The sequence below is a fragment of the Petaurus breviceps genome, unplaced genomic scaffold (genome assembly GCF_028583685.1).
Source record: "Petaurus breviceps papuanus isolate PSGF00001 unplaced genomic scaffold, PetGlider_PUasm1.0 90895, whole genome shotgun sequence".
Classification (NCBI taxonomy): domain Eukaryota; kingdom Metazoa; phylum Chordata; class Mammalia; order Diprotodontia; family Petauridae; genus Petaurus; species Petaurus breviceps.
In genome coordinates, this window is record NW_027187372.1 from 31,838,792 (window position 1) to 31,856,179 (window position 17,388).

The 17,388-nt window shown below is 43.5% G+C and overlaps 1 protein-coding gene across 1 annotated transcript in view; it reads left to right on the forward strand.

Annotated features, from left to right (window-relative positions):
- Positions 1-17,388, forward strand: part of MFSD4A (major facilitator superfamily domain containing 4A) — a 67,805-nt gene that overhangs the window by 47,259 nt on the left and 3,158 nt on the right. Inside the window, exons 4-9 of the mRNA XM_069074684.1 lie at positions 168-336; positions 6,355-6,470; positions 7,729-7,902; positions 12,075-12,222; positions 14,757-14,827; positions 16,804-16,924. Coding sequence (XP_068930785.1) covers positions 168-336; positions 6,355-6,470; positions 7,729-7,902; positions 12,075-12,222; positions 14,757-14,827; positions 16,804-16,924 — 799 coding nt within the window. The remainder of the gene's footprint in view (positions 1-167; positions 337-6,354; positions 6,471-7,728; positions 7,903-12,074; positions 12,223-14,756; positions 14,828-16,803; positions 16,925-17,388) is intronic.

Sequence of the window (17,388 nt, forward strand, 5' to 3'; positions counted from 1 at the left end):
AGCCAAAACAAAGTCAAAGAGCCTGCAAGTTTGATTCTTAAAAGGGTTCAAGTGCCTGGAAATTCTGGATGGTGAATATATTGGGGAAGAGAGAAGATGGATGGGAGGTAGGGATCTTCCCATGCTGTCCTGACTATCACTGTTTTCTCTCGCACCCCTAAATCCAGCTACCAGTGCCCATCTCAGTTCTGTTCCTGCTGTCCAAGGAACGTATGGTGTCCTGTTGTCCAAGGAAAAAACCTCCACTCCTGACTGCTGATGAGCTTTCTCTCCAAATGGAGCCGCCTGAGAAGGAAGACTCCTCTTCTCTGCCAACTAAAGCACAGTCAAAGAGAGGTAAGGGCTTTACTGGTACTTTAATAGGTTCAGAGCCATGAGTTGGAGCATCCCCAGATACCCTTCAGCAAAGATGAAATATCAAGTGGAGACACCCAGAGAAATGGCTCATTCTTAGCCTCAGAACCCTTTCTTGGGAAAGAGAGAAGAGTAACCAAGAGAACCGGAGGGTAAGAGACATTCCTTTCTCATTGTGTGGTCTTGGTCATTTCACCTATCTCAGTTTCCATTTCCTCCTCAATACATTAGTATAACAAGACTTGCACAACCTAAATCACAAGACTGCAGTGTAGAATGAATGAAAAAAAAAATGCTGTTGGTGTCTGCTTCAGCAACTCAAAGAGCTGCTTTATAGAAGAGAGTGACCAACCAGTCACTGCTGGTGACTTTTATTTAGAGCATTTAAGAGAAGGCCACTGGAGTCACCCACCTCACCATGGAGGGGGAAGAAATGGTCACCAGAGAAGGGTCCTAGGGAAGCAATCACTTCCTATATTGGGGCAGCACCTCTGTATTACATTAGCATTCTATCCACCAATTAGGAGTCACATCTCCCTCTACAAATGCCCCAGAGTGAGAAACTCCTTAGGCTTAGCTCGAAACCCAAGTTACAAATGATCCTTGTCCAATGACCAATAAATGGGGCATATTCCTAGCAGAAGTGAGTCATATTGATCTTGACATACTTACTAAAATTAAACCAGAAGATGAAAGGAAGTTGGAGCCAAATAGAGGGTGCCTTGTAAGTTCTCTCCTTGGAGAGGCAAATAAAGGAGTTGGCAAGATTGTTTTTATTATGTAACCAAAGGTTATTTTATGAGACATTAGGTCACATCACATTGCACTTAACGTATGTACAAAAAGGCCACCCTACAAATAGTTATAGCATTTGTGTCGATATCAATCACAGAGGACAAAGAGATAGAAAAGCTCCATGAAGGATAGGACAACCTTCCAAACTGAATGATCAAAACTTTTATGTGCAACTACTTCAATACAAAACTAGGCACAGAGGTAGGGAATGCCAAACACTGGGAGATGTGACTCGGGAATAAGTAAGGAAAAAGGCTTGAGAATACACAGAAGTCTCAAGCACATATCACATTTTTGTTGTTGTTCAGTCATGTCTGACTTTTCGTGACCCCAATTGGGGTTTTCTTAGCAAAGATACTGGTGTAGTTTACAGTTTCCTTCTCCAGCTCATTTTACAGATGAGGAAACTAAGGCAAACAGGGTTAAGTGACTTGCCCAGGGTCACACAGCTAGTAAGTGTCTGAGGCCAGATTTGAACTCAGTAATATGAGTGTTCCCAATTCCAAATCCTGTGCCTTGTGCGCTATGGTGCCACCTAGCTGCTCATATATCACATACTTTATTCTTTTTTATACTTTCCTTTTTTTTTTTTTTAGAAACTTAACCAGTGGTATGCTGGAAAATATTTAACAATTTGCTCTCCAAGGGGGAAATGCACACACACACACACACACACACACACACACACACACACACACACACATGCACGCACAGGACACTTTTAAATTTAATCTGCATTAACATTTTCTCCATTACTCTTTTAAGTCTAGACAATCAACCAAATCATTCAAGGCCTGATTTGTAGCCTTTGGTGGCATAAATGATCCCAATGAAAATTTAACAATCAATTCCTGAGAGCCTATTCAAGGTGGCTCCAGCATACCTTCCCCAAATTTTAAAAACATGAACATTTCATATATAAAGAAGAAAAGACAGGTGTATATAAAGGTGTGAACTTCTATTATGTACAGTTTGTTTTTAAAATATCAATTAAATTTAATACATTAATAATAAAAACTCTCCTGCTTTTCTGAATCTCCTGAAATTTCTTGTCTATGCTTTTAATGTTTCATTGATCAATATTTTAAAAAATAAATTTCTTTATTTTTACATACAATAATAATCTGCCATTTTCATGACACCCCACCCCCTGGACTCCCAACTGAACAAAAAGGGGAAAAAAAAATCCTCATCCTAAACAATGCATAGTTTATCAAAACAAATTCCTGTACTGGCCATGGCTGAAAATGTATGTCTCTCTGCATTTTAAGATCATTCCCTCTCTGGCAGGAGAGTGGCATGTTTCACCTTCAGTCTTCTAGACCTGTGTTTTATCATTACATTATTCAGAGTTCTAAAGTCATTCATGTATGATTTTCTCTATGATGTTATTGTCATTGTGTAAATTGTTCTCCTATCTGCTTACATTGCTCTGCATCAGTTCATAGAAGTCTTCCTAGTTTCCTCTGAAACATGCACAAAAAAGGGAGGCACCAGATAAAACCGTACCAAATAACATCACAAAAAGCAAAAATGTTTATTTTTAACAGGCAGGAAAAGACTCGTTAGTGATGTGGAATTCATTCCTAAATTATCTGTCTGTGTGCATCTAGATCACTGATTCATTGGAGCAAACATAAAAACTAATACAAAATTAGAAGAAAGAATTGAAAAGAGAAAAAATTAGGGCACACAATTAAAACTCTAATCTGACATTTTAAAACAAGTTAATGATGCTAAAGAAAAAAGTGAGGAATGAAGGAATGGATACTAACATCTATCATAATCATAATCCTAAAGAAATTGCCATCCCAAGGAGAACAAAAGCCTAGATATGAGCCCAACCAATAAAACACATGATCTTGCCAAACAAAGAGTTATGGCAACTCAGGGTAGCACCTATTTAGAATATAAATTAATTTGTAAAATCTTACCCAAAATGATGGCAAAATATTCTGAACAGTTGCCTCATTAAACAGGGAAAAGCAGTGGAGAGAAAAGCAATATAAAAAAAAGTTTGGCAGAAGACTCAACTAAGCAAAGTCATCCTCAGACAATTTAAAGATGAAACTGAGAGGTGGACAAGAAATGGATAAAGAATGGAGATTTATAAAGATTCTTTACTGCAAATAAACCCCTTTCATTATCACCAAGGACAATAAAGCTACCAAATTTAGGTTATAACAATACCTTGCCAGATGTACTTCATGAGGAAGTAAAAATGGCACTGAAGAAAACAAGGAGGAAAAAAGCAGCAAGACTAGACCAAATATACATAGGGGACATCTGTTGTTTTTTGGGGTTTTTTTGGAGGGGGGGAAGGCAAGGCAATTGGGGTTAAATGACTTGCCCAAGGTCACACAGCTAGTAAGTGTGTTAAGTGTCTGAGGTTGGATTTGGATTCATGTCCTCCAGGCTCCAGGGCCAGTGCTCTATTCACTATGCCACCTAGCTGTCCCCAGCTGCTGTTTTTTTTTAAGGCATTGAAAGATCAAATTCCAAGATGTCTAAAAAGGGAAAAATGCATTAAAAAAATTAGGCCTTATTATTACTGCTCCAAAAAAAGTAACCAAGAGACTGTCGACAAATACCAACCCATATATCTACTTTGCAATATTTATAATCTACTTTGTAAACTTTTTAATGAAAATTATATTTATACACACACACATTGAGGGAATCCTTGATAAAGGTAGAGAAAGGAATGGAAATATCACAAATGATATTTCACAATAGATCACGCACATCCTTACTATTATACAACTGACTGAAAGATAGAGGAGATCCCTCTAGGCTTATTTGTGTTATCTATAAAAAAAAATATTTGGTTAGGTACAGCAAAATGTCACTGGCTGCCTTCCATAAATATGTCATAACCTTAACAAGGTTGCTGGAAAGACGTAACAAAAATGGTGACATTGTAGTTATTAACATGCATCCAGTAAAATATGAAAGATATAGACAGCACTCTCCAAAGGTGTTCACTGCTGTCATGGTGGATGCACAGTGTAGACACCAAATTGAAGGGGAATTTTTTTTTTGCTTTTTGGAGGGGGAAAGGCAGGGAATTTGGGGTTAAGTAACTTTCCCAAGGTCACATAGCTAGATTTTTGTGTTAAGTGTCTGAGGCCAGATTTGAACTCAGGTCCTGCCGACTCCAGGGCCGATGCTCTATTCACTGTGCCACCTGAAGGGGAATTCTTTATAGGTAATGGAGTCCTCCAGAATCTCCTCTTTGCAGATCACTACGTGAACTGTTATCAAGCGCAACAGAGCCTCCTAAATAAGATCCATTAATAACTCAAGAGAATTCAGCCTAACTACCCCCATGGGGAAAAAGTGGATGAAGAGCGCCTACTGCCCAGACAATGATAAGCAATTAGATGGACAACTTATGGAGTACATCCATGAGTATGTTTATCTTGGACAGACACTGAGAATGGACAATGGTCTGGGTCCAGAACTGAACATGAGGAGGAGAGGCTGGATTGCCTGTAGGAAATTACATCATTCTTCTTTCAAGGATCCCAAAACAAAGGCCTATCTGTATAACACCAATATTTTTTTTTTCTGGTGATATATAACCCAAAAATCTTGGAATATAGCAGTCTCCAAAGAGCTAAAGCTGAGAATCACTCAGAGAGTAATGAAGAGGTGTACATTGAGGTAAGCAGCCAGAAAGGCTCTTCCATTGAATAACGACCCAGGAGAAGCAAGGTGACTGACGTCGTTAGAGAAATATCAGCCTGGAAAAAAGTAGGGCTAATGACCTCGTGAAAGTGAGGGATACCCAGTGAACAGCTTGGCTGTTCTGCTGGTATCCACACAGTATGAAGCCCATTTAAGGACTATTCAATACAAGGCCTACATGAGGAAAGTTTTCCGATAACAGCTATATATATATAGAACAGCTATTGCAGATCCTCCTTCCATCTCTGTCTTCAGGATGCCAGCCCCAAAACATGAAGCAGTGTCTGTAGAACTCCCCTCCTCCAACCACCTCCCCCATGTATTATCTTCTGTTGTCAGAATGTAAGCTTCCTGAGGTCAGGGACCATGTCTTTGTTTTTCTTTGCATTCCTAGGGCTTAGCTAGTGCCTAGCATATAGTAAGCTTTTAATCAGTGCTTAATACCTACATACAGATAGATAGACAGACAGACAGACAGACAGACAGACAGATAGATAGATAGATAGATAGATAGATAGATAGATAGATAGATAGATAGATAGATAGATAGATTAGATAGATAGATGGATGGATGGATAGATAGTTTTTAACCTGAAAGCCATGAACTTTCAAAAACAATTAATGTTGATAACTGTATTTCTGTATAGTTGGTTTCTTTTGCAACGCTGTGTTTTATTTTATGCATTTAGCCACATTGTTCTGAGAAGGGGACCATATGCTTCAGAGAAATGACAGAAGGGTCCATAAGACATAAAAAAAGATTATGGTCTGTAACACAAAAAAGGTCCCTGTTTTAGATGCTTGTCAGGGATATTGCTGAGAAAATTCCTACTCAGGTTGGACAAGATGACCTCTGAGGTTCCTTTCAACTCTGATCGTCTATGATTCTGTAATTCTATTATCACCATTAAAATAATCCCCCACTAAAGCCCCCTGCTATGTCTCCAATCCTTCATGAGCAATGTTGGTCCAGTCCAAGTCCTAGCAGGTCCTACCGAGCTGAAATGGCTTTTAGGTATAGGCATAGGACCAGCTGTGGGCACTAAATGTCTGTTGTTTGAGGCCCAATGGAGACAGGATCACAAAAGCCCATTGCCAGGTTGGTTACCAGATATCGGACATTTTCAGCCAGAGAAACTCAAAGATTTGTTACAAAGGCATGGGAAGGTTGTGATCTATATTGATGGAGGGGTTATCTGAGTGATTATAATCATGTATATCTGAAGTATTCAAATAGGTGTTGCAAACAACATTCTCTAACTCTTGATTATACGTATGGCCTATGGAAAGTTGTTTAAACTTCCTGAGATTCCATTTTGTCCCAGCAGTGAGGGAGAGAAGGGATCATCTGTGCAGGCAAAGAAGAGCTGAAGTGGGTGGACGTGGTCAGACTGGATCCCAGGCTTGTTTCCTCTTTGCTGGATCAGTTCCTCTACGGGAGGGATTGAAAGAAGGACCAGAAGCTGGTAGATGTCTCTTCCCTCCTACACACCTCTCTGTATTTCATTCCTCCAGGGCATGGAAACCCATTTATCTGCTGTCAAAAGAAGAAATTCCGTGGCGCCCCTTGCTCCTTCTTTGCCATTCACATCACTGCAGCCCTGGTGCTATTCATGACTGATGGAATCATGGTGAGCAGGCTCTGGGGTAAACCTCAACCCCTGCAGCCAAAGTCAGTCATCCAGTATTAGGCATTGAGGGGAGGAGGCCCAGTAGAGATCTTCAAGGACAAAGCTACCCTTGGTGCTTTGTGTGTGTGTGTGTGTGTGTGTGTGTGTGTGTGTGTCTCTGTCTCTATCTCTCTCTGTCTCTGTCTCTCTCTGTCTCAGCTCCCAAGGAGCTCTCTGCCAAGTAATAAGTCACAGGTGAGAATACAGGTAGAAAAAAGGCAGTTAATTTCCAATCTGCCATCACTAAATGTGAGCAGAGAGGGAAGGCATAAGGAGGATCCTGGGAAGATGAAAGAGTAGGTCAGAAATTTCTAGGCTCAGGGAGAGATATCCTTGAAGAATCTGGTAGCCTCGGGGCAGCTAGGTGGCACAGTGAATAGAGCACCAGCCCTGGAGTCAGGAGGACCTGAGTTCAAATCTACCCTCAGACACTTAACACTTGCTAGCTGTGTGACCTTGGGCAAGTCACTTAACCCCAACTGCCCTGCCCTCCCCCCTCCAAAAAGCAGAAAAAAAAAAGAATCTGGTAGCCTGAGTATTGGGGATGGTGGTGGTGGTGACGATAAGCAGTATGTTATAGAGAGTTGGCCTTGGGGCCAGGAAGACCTGGATTCAGGTTCTGATCTGCCACATACTCTTTGTGTGACTCTGGGCAGATAACTTAAACCCCAGGCAATTGCTGTTATTCCCCCCACCCTGCCCAAACCTTGCCCTCTTCCAATTTTTCCTATTACTGTTAAGGATGCCACCATCCTCCCAGTCACCAGGCTCACTGGTAGAGGGAGCAGGTTCACCAACATACCCCTATACCGATGAAATCATGGGTCTTCACCAGTAATGACAGCCCACACTCAAATAGTGCTTTAAAGTTTACAGAGTGACTTATAAAGATTACCTCTAGGGGTGGCTAGGTGGCATTAGTGAATAGAGCACCAGCCCTGGAGTCAGGAGGACCTGAGTTCAAATCTGATCTCAGACACTTAAAACAAAAAACTAGCTGTGTGACCTTGGGCAAGTCATTTAACCCCAATTGCCCTACCTTTCCCCCTCCAAAAAAAAAAAAGCAAAGATTACCTCCTTGGGTCCTGACAATAATTCCATAAGGTAGGTGCTCTTATTATGCCCACTTTACAGATGAGGAAACTTGAGGTTCCTGGTATGGGGTACTAGTCGGACAAGACAGTAGGCACTCACTCAGTTTGCTCTGGTCTCTCCACAGGGTGAATATTCTGCCTTTATATATACCTATGCAGTAGATGATCCACTCTTCGTAGGACATAAGGTAGCTGGCTACCTTCCCAGCCTCTTCTGGGGCTCTGTCACCTTAGGTCGACTCATCTCTATCCCCATTTCTTCTCGAATGAGCCCAGCCACCATGGTCTTCATCAACTTGGTATGTTTACAGGTCAGGAGGCTGGTGATGACCTCTTCTTTCTTCCTCCAGCCTCCAAACCCCACCACATGCACACACATATTGTTTGTGTAATTCTTCAACAATGTTGGGATGGATATGTTGGGGTAGATGGTGGATGCAAGAGTGGAAAAGAGAGGAGGAAATAAAAAGGTGACTTAGCTATGAGACCCAGGGCAAGTCCTTTTATTTCTCTTTCCCAGATCCCCAAAATTACATCATTGTAATAAATTTCTTAGCTCCAATGTTCTCTGAGCAACACTGGATTTGGAGTCTGGGGACCTTGGTTTGAAACTCAGCCCTGCCACCTACTGACTTTGGGCAAATCATTTGCCCTTCACTGGGTCTCAGTTTCTACCTCAGTAAAATGAGAGGGGTTGGGCTAGATACTCTTTAAGGCTTTCTTTCCACTCTAAATCCCATGATCTATGACGCTATAAGAAATATGTGTGCAAAACAGGGAAGGAATTCACACTGGCTTGTATAAGATAATTTATAGCATTATAAGCCCAAAGCTCACATCCTGCCAGGAAAGGAAGGAGGCGTGTCTCTTGTCCTCATACATTTGAGTTTCACATGTGAAATGCACAAATACCTAAATTGCAGGCTATTTTCTCTCTCTCCTCTCATATCTCTCTCTCTCCCTCTCTCTTCTCTCATATCTGTCTCTCTCTCCCTCTCTCATCTCTCTGTCCCTCTCTCTCCTCTCATATCTCTCCCTCTCTCTTCTCTCATATCTTTGTCTCTCCCTCTCTCCTTCTGTCATCTCTCTCTCCCTCTCTTTCCTTCTCTCACCTCTCTCTCTGTTTCTCCCTCTCTCTCCTTCTCTCATCTCTCTCTCATCTGTCTCTTCCTCTCTCTCCTCTCATATCTCTTTCCCTCTTCTCTCATATCTCTGTCTCTCTCTCCCTCTCTCCTTCTCTCATCTCTCTCCCTCTCCCTCCCTCCCGTCTGTCTCTCCCTCTTTCCTTCTCTCATCTCTCTCTCTCATCTGTCTCTTCCTCTCTCCTCTCATATCTCTTTCCCTCTTCTCTCATATCTCTGTCTCTCTCTCCCTCTCTCCTTCTCTCATCTCTCTCCCTCCCTCTCATCTCTCTCCCTCTCCCTCCCTCCCATCTGTCTGTCTTTCCCTCTCTTTCCTTCTCTCCTCTCTCTCTCTGTCTCTCCCTCTCTCTCCTTCTCTCCCTCCCTCTCATCTCTCTCCCTCTCCCTCCCTCTCATCTGTCTGTCTCTCCCTCTCTTTCCTTCTCTCATCTCTCTCTCTGTTTCTCCCTCTCCTCTCACCTCTCTCTCTCTCTCATCTCTCTGTCTCTCCCTCTCTCTCCTCTCATATCTCTCTCTCTTTCTCTCTCCCCCCTGCCCCTCTTCTCTCTGTCTCTCTCATAAACAGGCTCACTCTGAAAGGTATAGAGGTCCAGGCTGGGATCCAAGTGACCTGAGACCTGTTCCCACCTTTGCCACTGATTGGATAATTCATTTTCCCCTCTGGGCCTCCATCTGTCTCCCCATTTCTTCTATATATCTCTGAAATTCCCCACCTGACCTCCTACCCTTATTCCAACCAAACCTGCTTTAGATATCAAAATATTGATTACTTCATGAAAGAGGTAACAGGGTACAGTGGAAGGAATGTAGGATTTAGAATCATGGAACTGGAATTCAAGTTGCACCTTGCTGTATGACCCTGGTCAAGTCTCTTAACCTCTCTGGGATTCCATTTCTCAATCTGTGAAATGAGGGATTTGGAATAAGGTGACTTCTAAATATCCCCCCTCTAAAGCTCATATCAGGATCCCTTATCATTTAGCCTAGAGGTAGATGCTCTCACTGGGAAGTCTGGTCTCTTATTACCTGTCATTTTTGCAGAAATGTGGAAAATACTTATATAAAACTTATTTTATATAAAATAAATATTCTTTATTATATAAATTTTATTTATATATAAAATATTTTAAATATAAATAAATATTTATATATAAATAAATACATAAATAAAATATATATAAAATAAATTTATTATATAAATTTAATTTATATAAAAAACTTATTTTATATATATGAGGGGGTTTCATTTGGAACCTTTTCTGAATTGAGACAGAATGATTATTTTCCTAGGGAGTTAGAAAATTAAGGCTATTTTAATGAAATTTCAATAGGAACATTGTGGTGGCCCATGCCTGTAGTTTCTGCTGCTGGAGCAGGTGAGGCTCGTGGATTGCTTGAGTTTGAGAATTCTGAGGTTCAGTAGGGCTACAGCTGATCTGGTGTTTGTACTAAGCCCAGCATTAATATACTAAGTAGTCTGGGGCGGCCAGGTGGCTCAGCAAGTAAGAGCACCAGCTCCAGTGTCAGGATGACCTGGGGATCAAATCCGGGCTCAGATATTTAGCACCACACCCAGAAATAACTGGGCGTGTAACCTTGAACAAGTTACTTAACCCCAATTGCTTTAAAATATATATACTAAGTAGTCCAGGGGAAGGCTCTTTACCTACTAGTTAAGGAGGGGCAAACTAGCCCCAGGTGAAAAGAAAAAAGAAAAAGGAGCAAGTTAAATTAAAGTTTTGTGCAGATCCACAATGGGACTGGGTCTACGGGTGGCCTCTACATTCCATCTTGAATAAGATAAAGTGGTCCAGTCAAGGAAGGAAGGGAATAAGGGAGAAGAAAGGGAGGGAAGGAGAGAAGGAAGGAAGGAAGGAAGGAAGGAAGGAAGGAAGGAAGGAAGGAAGGAAAAAATAAAGGAGGAAAGAAAAATTAAATGTGACAGGCTCCCTGTGATCCCACTGGGAGGTATTGTGGTATACTGGTGAAGACACTAAACAACAGTCAGGAAGACTAGGGTTTAAATCCCACCTCAGACATTTATTATAGGTGTGACCTTGGGAAAGTCACTTAACCTTGGTCTCAATTTTCTCATTTGTAAAATAAAGGGGTTGGACCCAGTGGCCTCCAGCAGCCCTTCCAGCTCTAAATTTTGACACTATGGTCTACCTCTAGAGTTCCCAGGCAGTAACAGGAAATTTACTGATAGAGCTGGAAGTCTTACCTGGAAGGTCTCCAAGTTACTTGCTCAGTTGCAGCCCCCTCTCCATTATGGCCCTTGCTCTCTGCCTGGATGGATAACTCTTTCCTCCACTCTGCTCAGGGACTTTACTCTAAGTGCCCCTTTTCTCTTCCCCTAAAAAGACTTCTCATGAGTCCTCTCGGCCCTGCTGAACTTAAAACTTTGGAAGAAGTTTGAGAACCGTTCATTTCTTTTCATAAGAAAGTTTGGCCTTTCAACAGGATTGCTTGGCCTGCCAAAGCAGGAAGCTGAGGAGTCTTGGATGGAATTACAGGCAGTGTTGCTAATAACATTAAGGGGAGGACATCTGGTGTGACGGAAGGAACGCTGGCTTTGGAGTCAGAGGGGCTGGGCTCAGACTACTTGGCTTAGGTGTTAAGTTGGTGAAAAGGATGGATCATTGGATCTGGAGTCAGGAAGACCAGAGTACAAATACAGCCTTAGGCATTTACTAGCTGTGTTACCCTGGACATGCCACTTAACTGATTCTGCCTCAGTTTTCTCATCTGTAAAATGGAGTAAAAAGAAGTAACACCTACTTCCCAGGATTGTTGTGCAGATCAAATGCGATGATATTTGTAAAGCAGTCTGCATACTCTAACATGCTCTATAAAGGCTTGCTAGTGACCCCGGGGAGTGACCTTGGTCAGGTCTATGCAGACCACACCCTCATCTGTGGCCCCAGACCCTCTGCTTTCCCAGCCCGAGCCCAGGAGCGGCTCTCAATGGGCCCCCTCAGTTTCCTCATTGATAAAACCAAGTTTCTTTGTCTTTAAATCTCTCAATTCTCCTTGGACACTGCCGTAGAAGGAGGCGAAGTTCCCAAGCATGTCCACAAGGTGGCAGAGCGACTGCACACAGCTCCTACCCATATCCAGGTGTATAAGGAGAGCTTGGGAAGTGGGAGCCTCTGAGTATTCCAGGAGACTCCCTCCCCAGATCCAAGAAAAGTGCCTGATGTGTGCTTGCCCAAACAGCATCTCAGATGGGCGGGGGCGGGGGTGGGGAGGAGGCTCCCGCTGCGACTTTGTTTACCTAACATGTTTACCAGCCTTTTCTTCCTTCTGTTCCATCTCCTTGCCCACAGGTAGGAGTGGTGGCCACATTCCTGGTCCTCCTCTTTCTCTACTACAGCGTGGTCTTCCTGTTCGTGGGCACAGCCTGTCTGGGACTGTTCCTCAGCAGCACCTTCCCCAGCATGCTGGCCTACACTGAAGACATCCTCCAATATAATGGTGAGTTTGGGGTATATTCAAGGGGGAAAAAGAAAAGGGAGAGGAAAAAAAACCTCATGCTTGCTGGACTTCCCAATTCTGGCCCCTGATACTGCCGTTCTTCTGTTCTCCTCGGCTAGGAAACTAAAAGGCCTCTGATTCTTCCTTCTTCTTCCTCCTCTAGACCCACCCTGTCAACACATTCTTCTGATATATCTCTTAAATTCACCCCATTCTCTTCATTCTCACCCCCAATATCTCAGTCCAGCCCCTCATTCTTGAACTATGAGCCTCCAGGCCTTACTCCCTTTCAATAAATCCAGAGAAGTGTCATTTTGTAGAAAAAAACCCTGGAAGAGCCAAATTTCGTCCTGACTCAGATGCCTGCTGTCCCAGTAACCATTTTCCCCAGAGCCTCGGTTTCCTTAACTATAACCTCTCAGAAGGTTGTTGAGACTGTGCTGTGGCTCATTCAAACCCAATTCACCAGCAAGTCAAGACATCCCCCTTGTGACACTGTCTGTCCTCTTTGAAAACAAAGTACAAAGAAATCCACCAACCTGCATAATTGCCCTGGCTGGGTAAATATTTCTAAGACCCCGGCTGTGACTGGGCGCGCCTCTGCAGCTTGATGTTTCCCAGGGCTTCCTCCATGCATCAAGCCTGAGCTCCTCTGCTTGGTTCTTGAGGGCCTTCAGACCTGGCTCCATCATCTCACCAACCCAGCCTTATTTCTCCCTGCTTCCCAACATATACCCTTCACTCCAATCCGCTTGATTTCCTTATTGATATCTGCACACAGCAGGGGCTTAATAAATGTTTGCTGAGTGAATGAACAAATAAATGAATGCCACCAGTAAACACCGAGCTCCTTTCTCCTTGTCTGTGCCTTTGCTCACACTGTTGCCCACAACTGGAATGTCCTTACTTTTCTTCCAAATCAAAATCCTACCCATCCTTCAACATCCAACTACAATCTCCCTCCAGACAGGTATCAGTTTCTACAGAGGGGATCCCTACTCTCCAAATAGAATTATAAGTCCTAGCTGTTCGGGGGCTATGATGCTTTATCATTGTTTCTTTGATGTTGTGATTCCAAAATCCCCTTTACTCTTCCCCCCTACTATTTATTTTTCAGGGAGAGGGGGCAGGAAGCACAGGCTGGCTAGGAGAAGGTTGGAGGTCCTGGAAACAGCTGCAGTCATATACAATAATGAAATAAGGAGAACCTAGATCACTGAAATCCCAAGACAATCCCAAAAGGCCATTTTAGTTCTTACCTTCTTCTCCAGTTGGCTAAGTGGCCTTGAGTTCTGACTAGGCAGTGTGGTAAGCACTGCACAGGTTAGTAAGGATTATTACACCTATAAGGCACTTACTATGTGTCTGGCACTGTGCTAAACAATTTACAATGATCTCATTTGAGTGTTGTTATTAACCTCAGCTGAGGTTAAGTGACTTGCCCAGGGTCACATGGCTAGTAAGGTCACATTTGAACTCAGTTCTTCCTGACTCTAGGCCTCGCACTCTATTCACTTCTCTACCTAGCTTCCTGAGGAAGGGATTATCATATTTTCAGGTATGTCATCTCTAGAATCTAGCAAACAGTACCTTGCTTAGACCATATTTAACAAACATCTATTGAGAACTGAATTTAGACAGATAAATCAATACCAGATTGTGGAAGGCCTCGAGTGCCAAGTTTAGGCATTTAGACACTATTTTGTAAGTTATGGGAGATCATTCAAATTTTTTGAATTGGGGGGTAGCTAGGTGGCACAGTGAATAGAGCACAGGCCCAGGAGTCAGGAGGACCTGAGTTCAAATCCAGCTTTGACACTTAACACTAAATAGCCTTGTGATCTTGGGCAAGTCACTTAACCCAATTGCCCTGTCTTCCCCCCTCCAAAAAAAAAAAAAAGCAAAAAAAAATTTGAATCGGGAGTAGCATGAAGAAAACAATATAAAAGTATGGTCAAAGGAAGAGAGGGAGCCCAAAGTCCCTGCACTGACTGCTAACTTACCTTCTACTACCAGGAGCCTCAGACAGTGCAGGTCTAGAAGCAGGAGACAGATGCAGGTGCTTCCTCTTGCAGAGGGAGATTCCCTCCCTGCCCTCTCTGTCACGGGGGCAACAGGAAAGGGGAGTGAGCACATTCTTACAATGGGTATTTAAGGATGTTAGGAAGTAGGTAGAAAGGCAGTCAGAAGATCACCTGGGAGCTAGGAGTGTGGAAATAGGAAAGAGAAACAGTTGTTCTGTTCACTGTCCGCCAAGCAGAGGTGTCAGTGCCTAGGAGCTCCTAGCACAATGGTGTTTGCCTTAGACCTCCTTCCCCTGTCTGGATATCATGGTATGTGGGGAGGGGGGCGAGGTAGGGCCTGCGGTGTGTACCAGGACAACCCTAGTGACTCTGAGAATACTGACCTGATTCTGTCTTAGAGTGAACACAGCTGAACCTAACGCCCAGTTCCCATTTCTGAAGGAGGATGCCTGCATAAAACAGTCTAACAATTACTAAATGTTTTTTTTTTCATCTTTCTTCCTGTGCCAGGCTGTGCAACCACAATGCTGGTAACAGGGGCAGGAATTGGTGAGATGACACTCCAGCTGTTCATCGGCTCGGTATGTGGTGGGGGGACAGGGGGAGAAGGGAGTGCCTGGTCAGTAAACCTCAGAAGGGGCTGTGGTGTAGTGAAAGGGCTCAGGATTTGGAGTCAGACACCAGGGTTCCAAACGTGGTTCTTTCACTTAGTTGCTAGCTGTGTGGCCTTGGGTAAGTAATTTAATTTTTAGGAATCTCAGCTTCTTCATCTATCATATTAGTTAGCACTTATATAGGTTTGCACTGTGTTTTGTATATGTAATCTCATTTGATTCCCAAACAAACCTTTGAGGTAGATGCCCATATTATTTCCATCTAAACTGAGGCTGAAGTTAAGTGACTTGCCCAGGGTCACACACTCAGGTCAGTCTCTCCACTGCACCACCTAGCTACCTAAATGAAGCACCTGGACTAAATGATCTCTGAGTGTCAGATTCTACAATGTTCTATACCAATCGTTCACCTTCCCCTGATTTCTCACTAGGACTTTCATCTCATAGAGTGAGCAAGACTCTTCTTTGCCCACAGGATATAGTACCCACCCTATCACTTCTGTGCCAAAGGCAGGTACAGGAGCTGAACTAGGTTCTGGTGGAAGGCCAAAGTGAAGGGAGAACCATGAGAAAGACCAGGAAGCATGGAAGGCAGTGGGGCCATAGGAGGATATCTGAGAAGGAATGCTTTCACTTTTTTTCAATTTCATTCATTTTCACACGTTAAAACTGCCTCCTGGAACTCTCTTTAAATCACTCCTTGACAAGCTCTTAGGCCAACTCTCCAGAGGGACACAGGCTTCCTGACTCAGCTCCTGTTCAGATATCAATCACCATCCAACAATAGTTACCTTCAAATGAACTCTAATCCCATTTACTCATCAATAAAGGTGGGGGTCTCTTTTCCTTCTGCTACAGTGGACAAGCCTGGGGCAGCCTTGGAGCAGCTCTCAGACACACCAGACACAACATGGTTAGAGTGAGGGGTAATGGGGTGATGGGTTGGAATGTGGCTGGCACATCGCTGTTGATCCTGGACGGGAAAATTGGAGCAACAAAAAGAAAATTACATTGGAGTCACAAGACCCGAGTTGGAGTCTGGGACTAGGATGTTTCTTAGCTGTGGGACTTAAGCCTCCATCCAGAAAAAGAGTAATGAAGCATAAGACTTGCACTTCATAAGAATAAGCCCTACTTTCCATAATGGATCCAAGAACTGGTTCTAACACTTAACTAGACAAGGAAAAGTCAAGGCAGTTAGATGGTCTAGCACAGAGAGCACTGGAGATGGAGTCAGAAAGGGCCACATTCAAATTCTGCTCCAGACATTTCTGAGCTGAGTGACCCTGGGCAAGTCTCAGCCCCTATTTTCCCATCTACAAAATGGAAATAGTAATAGCAGCTAGGGGGTGACTGGCTATATGGCAAAGTGCCAGTTCTGAAGTCAGGAGGACCTGAGTTCAAATCCAACCTCAGACACTTACTAGCTGGGCAAGTCACTTAACCCTGTTTGCCTCAGTTTCCTCATCTGTAAAATGAGCTGGAGGAAGAAATGGAAGATCACTCTAGTATCTCTAAGAAATTCTCAAATGGGGTCACAGAGAGTCAGACATAACTGAAAATGACTGAACAAAAAATATGGGGAATAATAAGGCTTGCCGGTTGTGAGAAAAGCTCTCTGCACACCATAAAGTGGTCTGGTCAATATGGTTTTTAATTGACTGATGGGAATGGTTTTCATGCAGTGAGTCGGGGTCCGTGCTAACAAGCAGGAGGAACTTCAGGAGGTCCCTTGGACCAGGTGCATTGGGGTAGGACCTCACTGGGATCCTCACCTCTAAAAGCAGGGCAAAGTTCCCTGCCAGCCCTATTGCTTCTGTTAGGGAAATGAGCCTGAACTTGACTGAAAATCTCATCAAAGGCTCAAGAAAGATGTTTCTTCCCACGCAACTTCAGGGCTATGTTTCAATGGCTCTTATGTCTGTGTGTTTTCCCGTTGGCAGATTATCCAAGTGCTGGGCAAATACAGCTTCCTGGTCTGCGGCGTGATCTTTGGCTGTCTGGCTTTTACTTTCTACATCATGCTCCTGTTTTTCCACAGGATATACTCTAGGCCCTCATCAGGTAAGGGAAGGATCTATTTTTCTACAAGGGAGGGCGGCAGGGCTCTTAGCACACCATAGCTAGTACCCTGTTCCAAGCAAAATGCAAGGAAATGTTTATTTTTCTGCTGCTTCCTTTCCCCCTCTTCCTGGCTTACCATGCAATTGTTGGTGTTCAGGGTGAGCAAGGCCAGGTTAGGCTAATGCATGCTTTCTCAGCTGAAAAGAAAGGGGGGGAGCATCAATTGTGAACTCAGCTCAAGGAACCCCACCCTGATAGAGAAATGCCTGGCCAAAAAGCCGTCCCCAGCCTACTCAGGGCACCAGAAGCTGGTTCCCGCCTCTGCTAGCTGGAACTCCTCCCAGGGGCCTAGTTGGCTGTCTCTGTGCCGTTCAGGGACTTGACTCTGTTCCAAATCTTGTTTTCATAAAGAAAACTTCTATGCCAAGTTGCAAAGAAAAGCTCCTTCAGGGCAGGAATGCCTC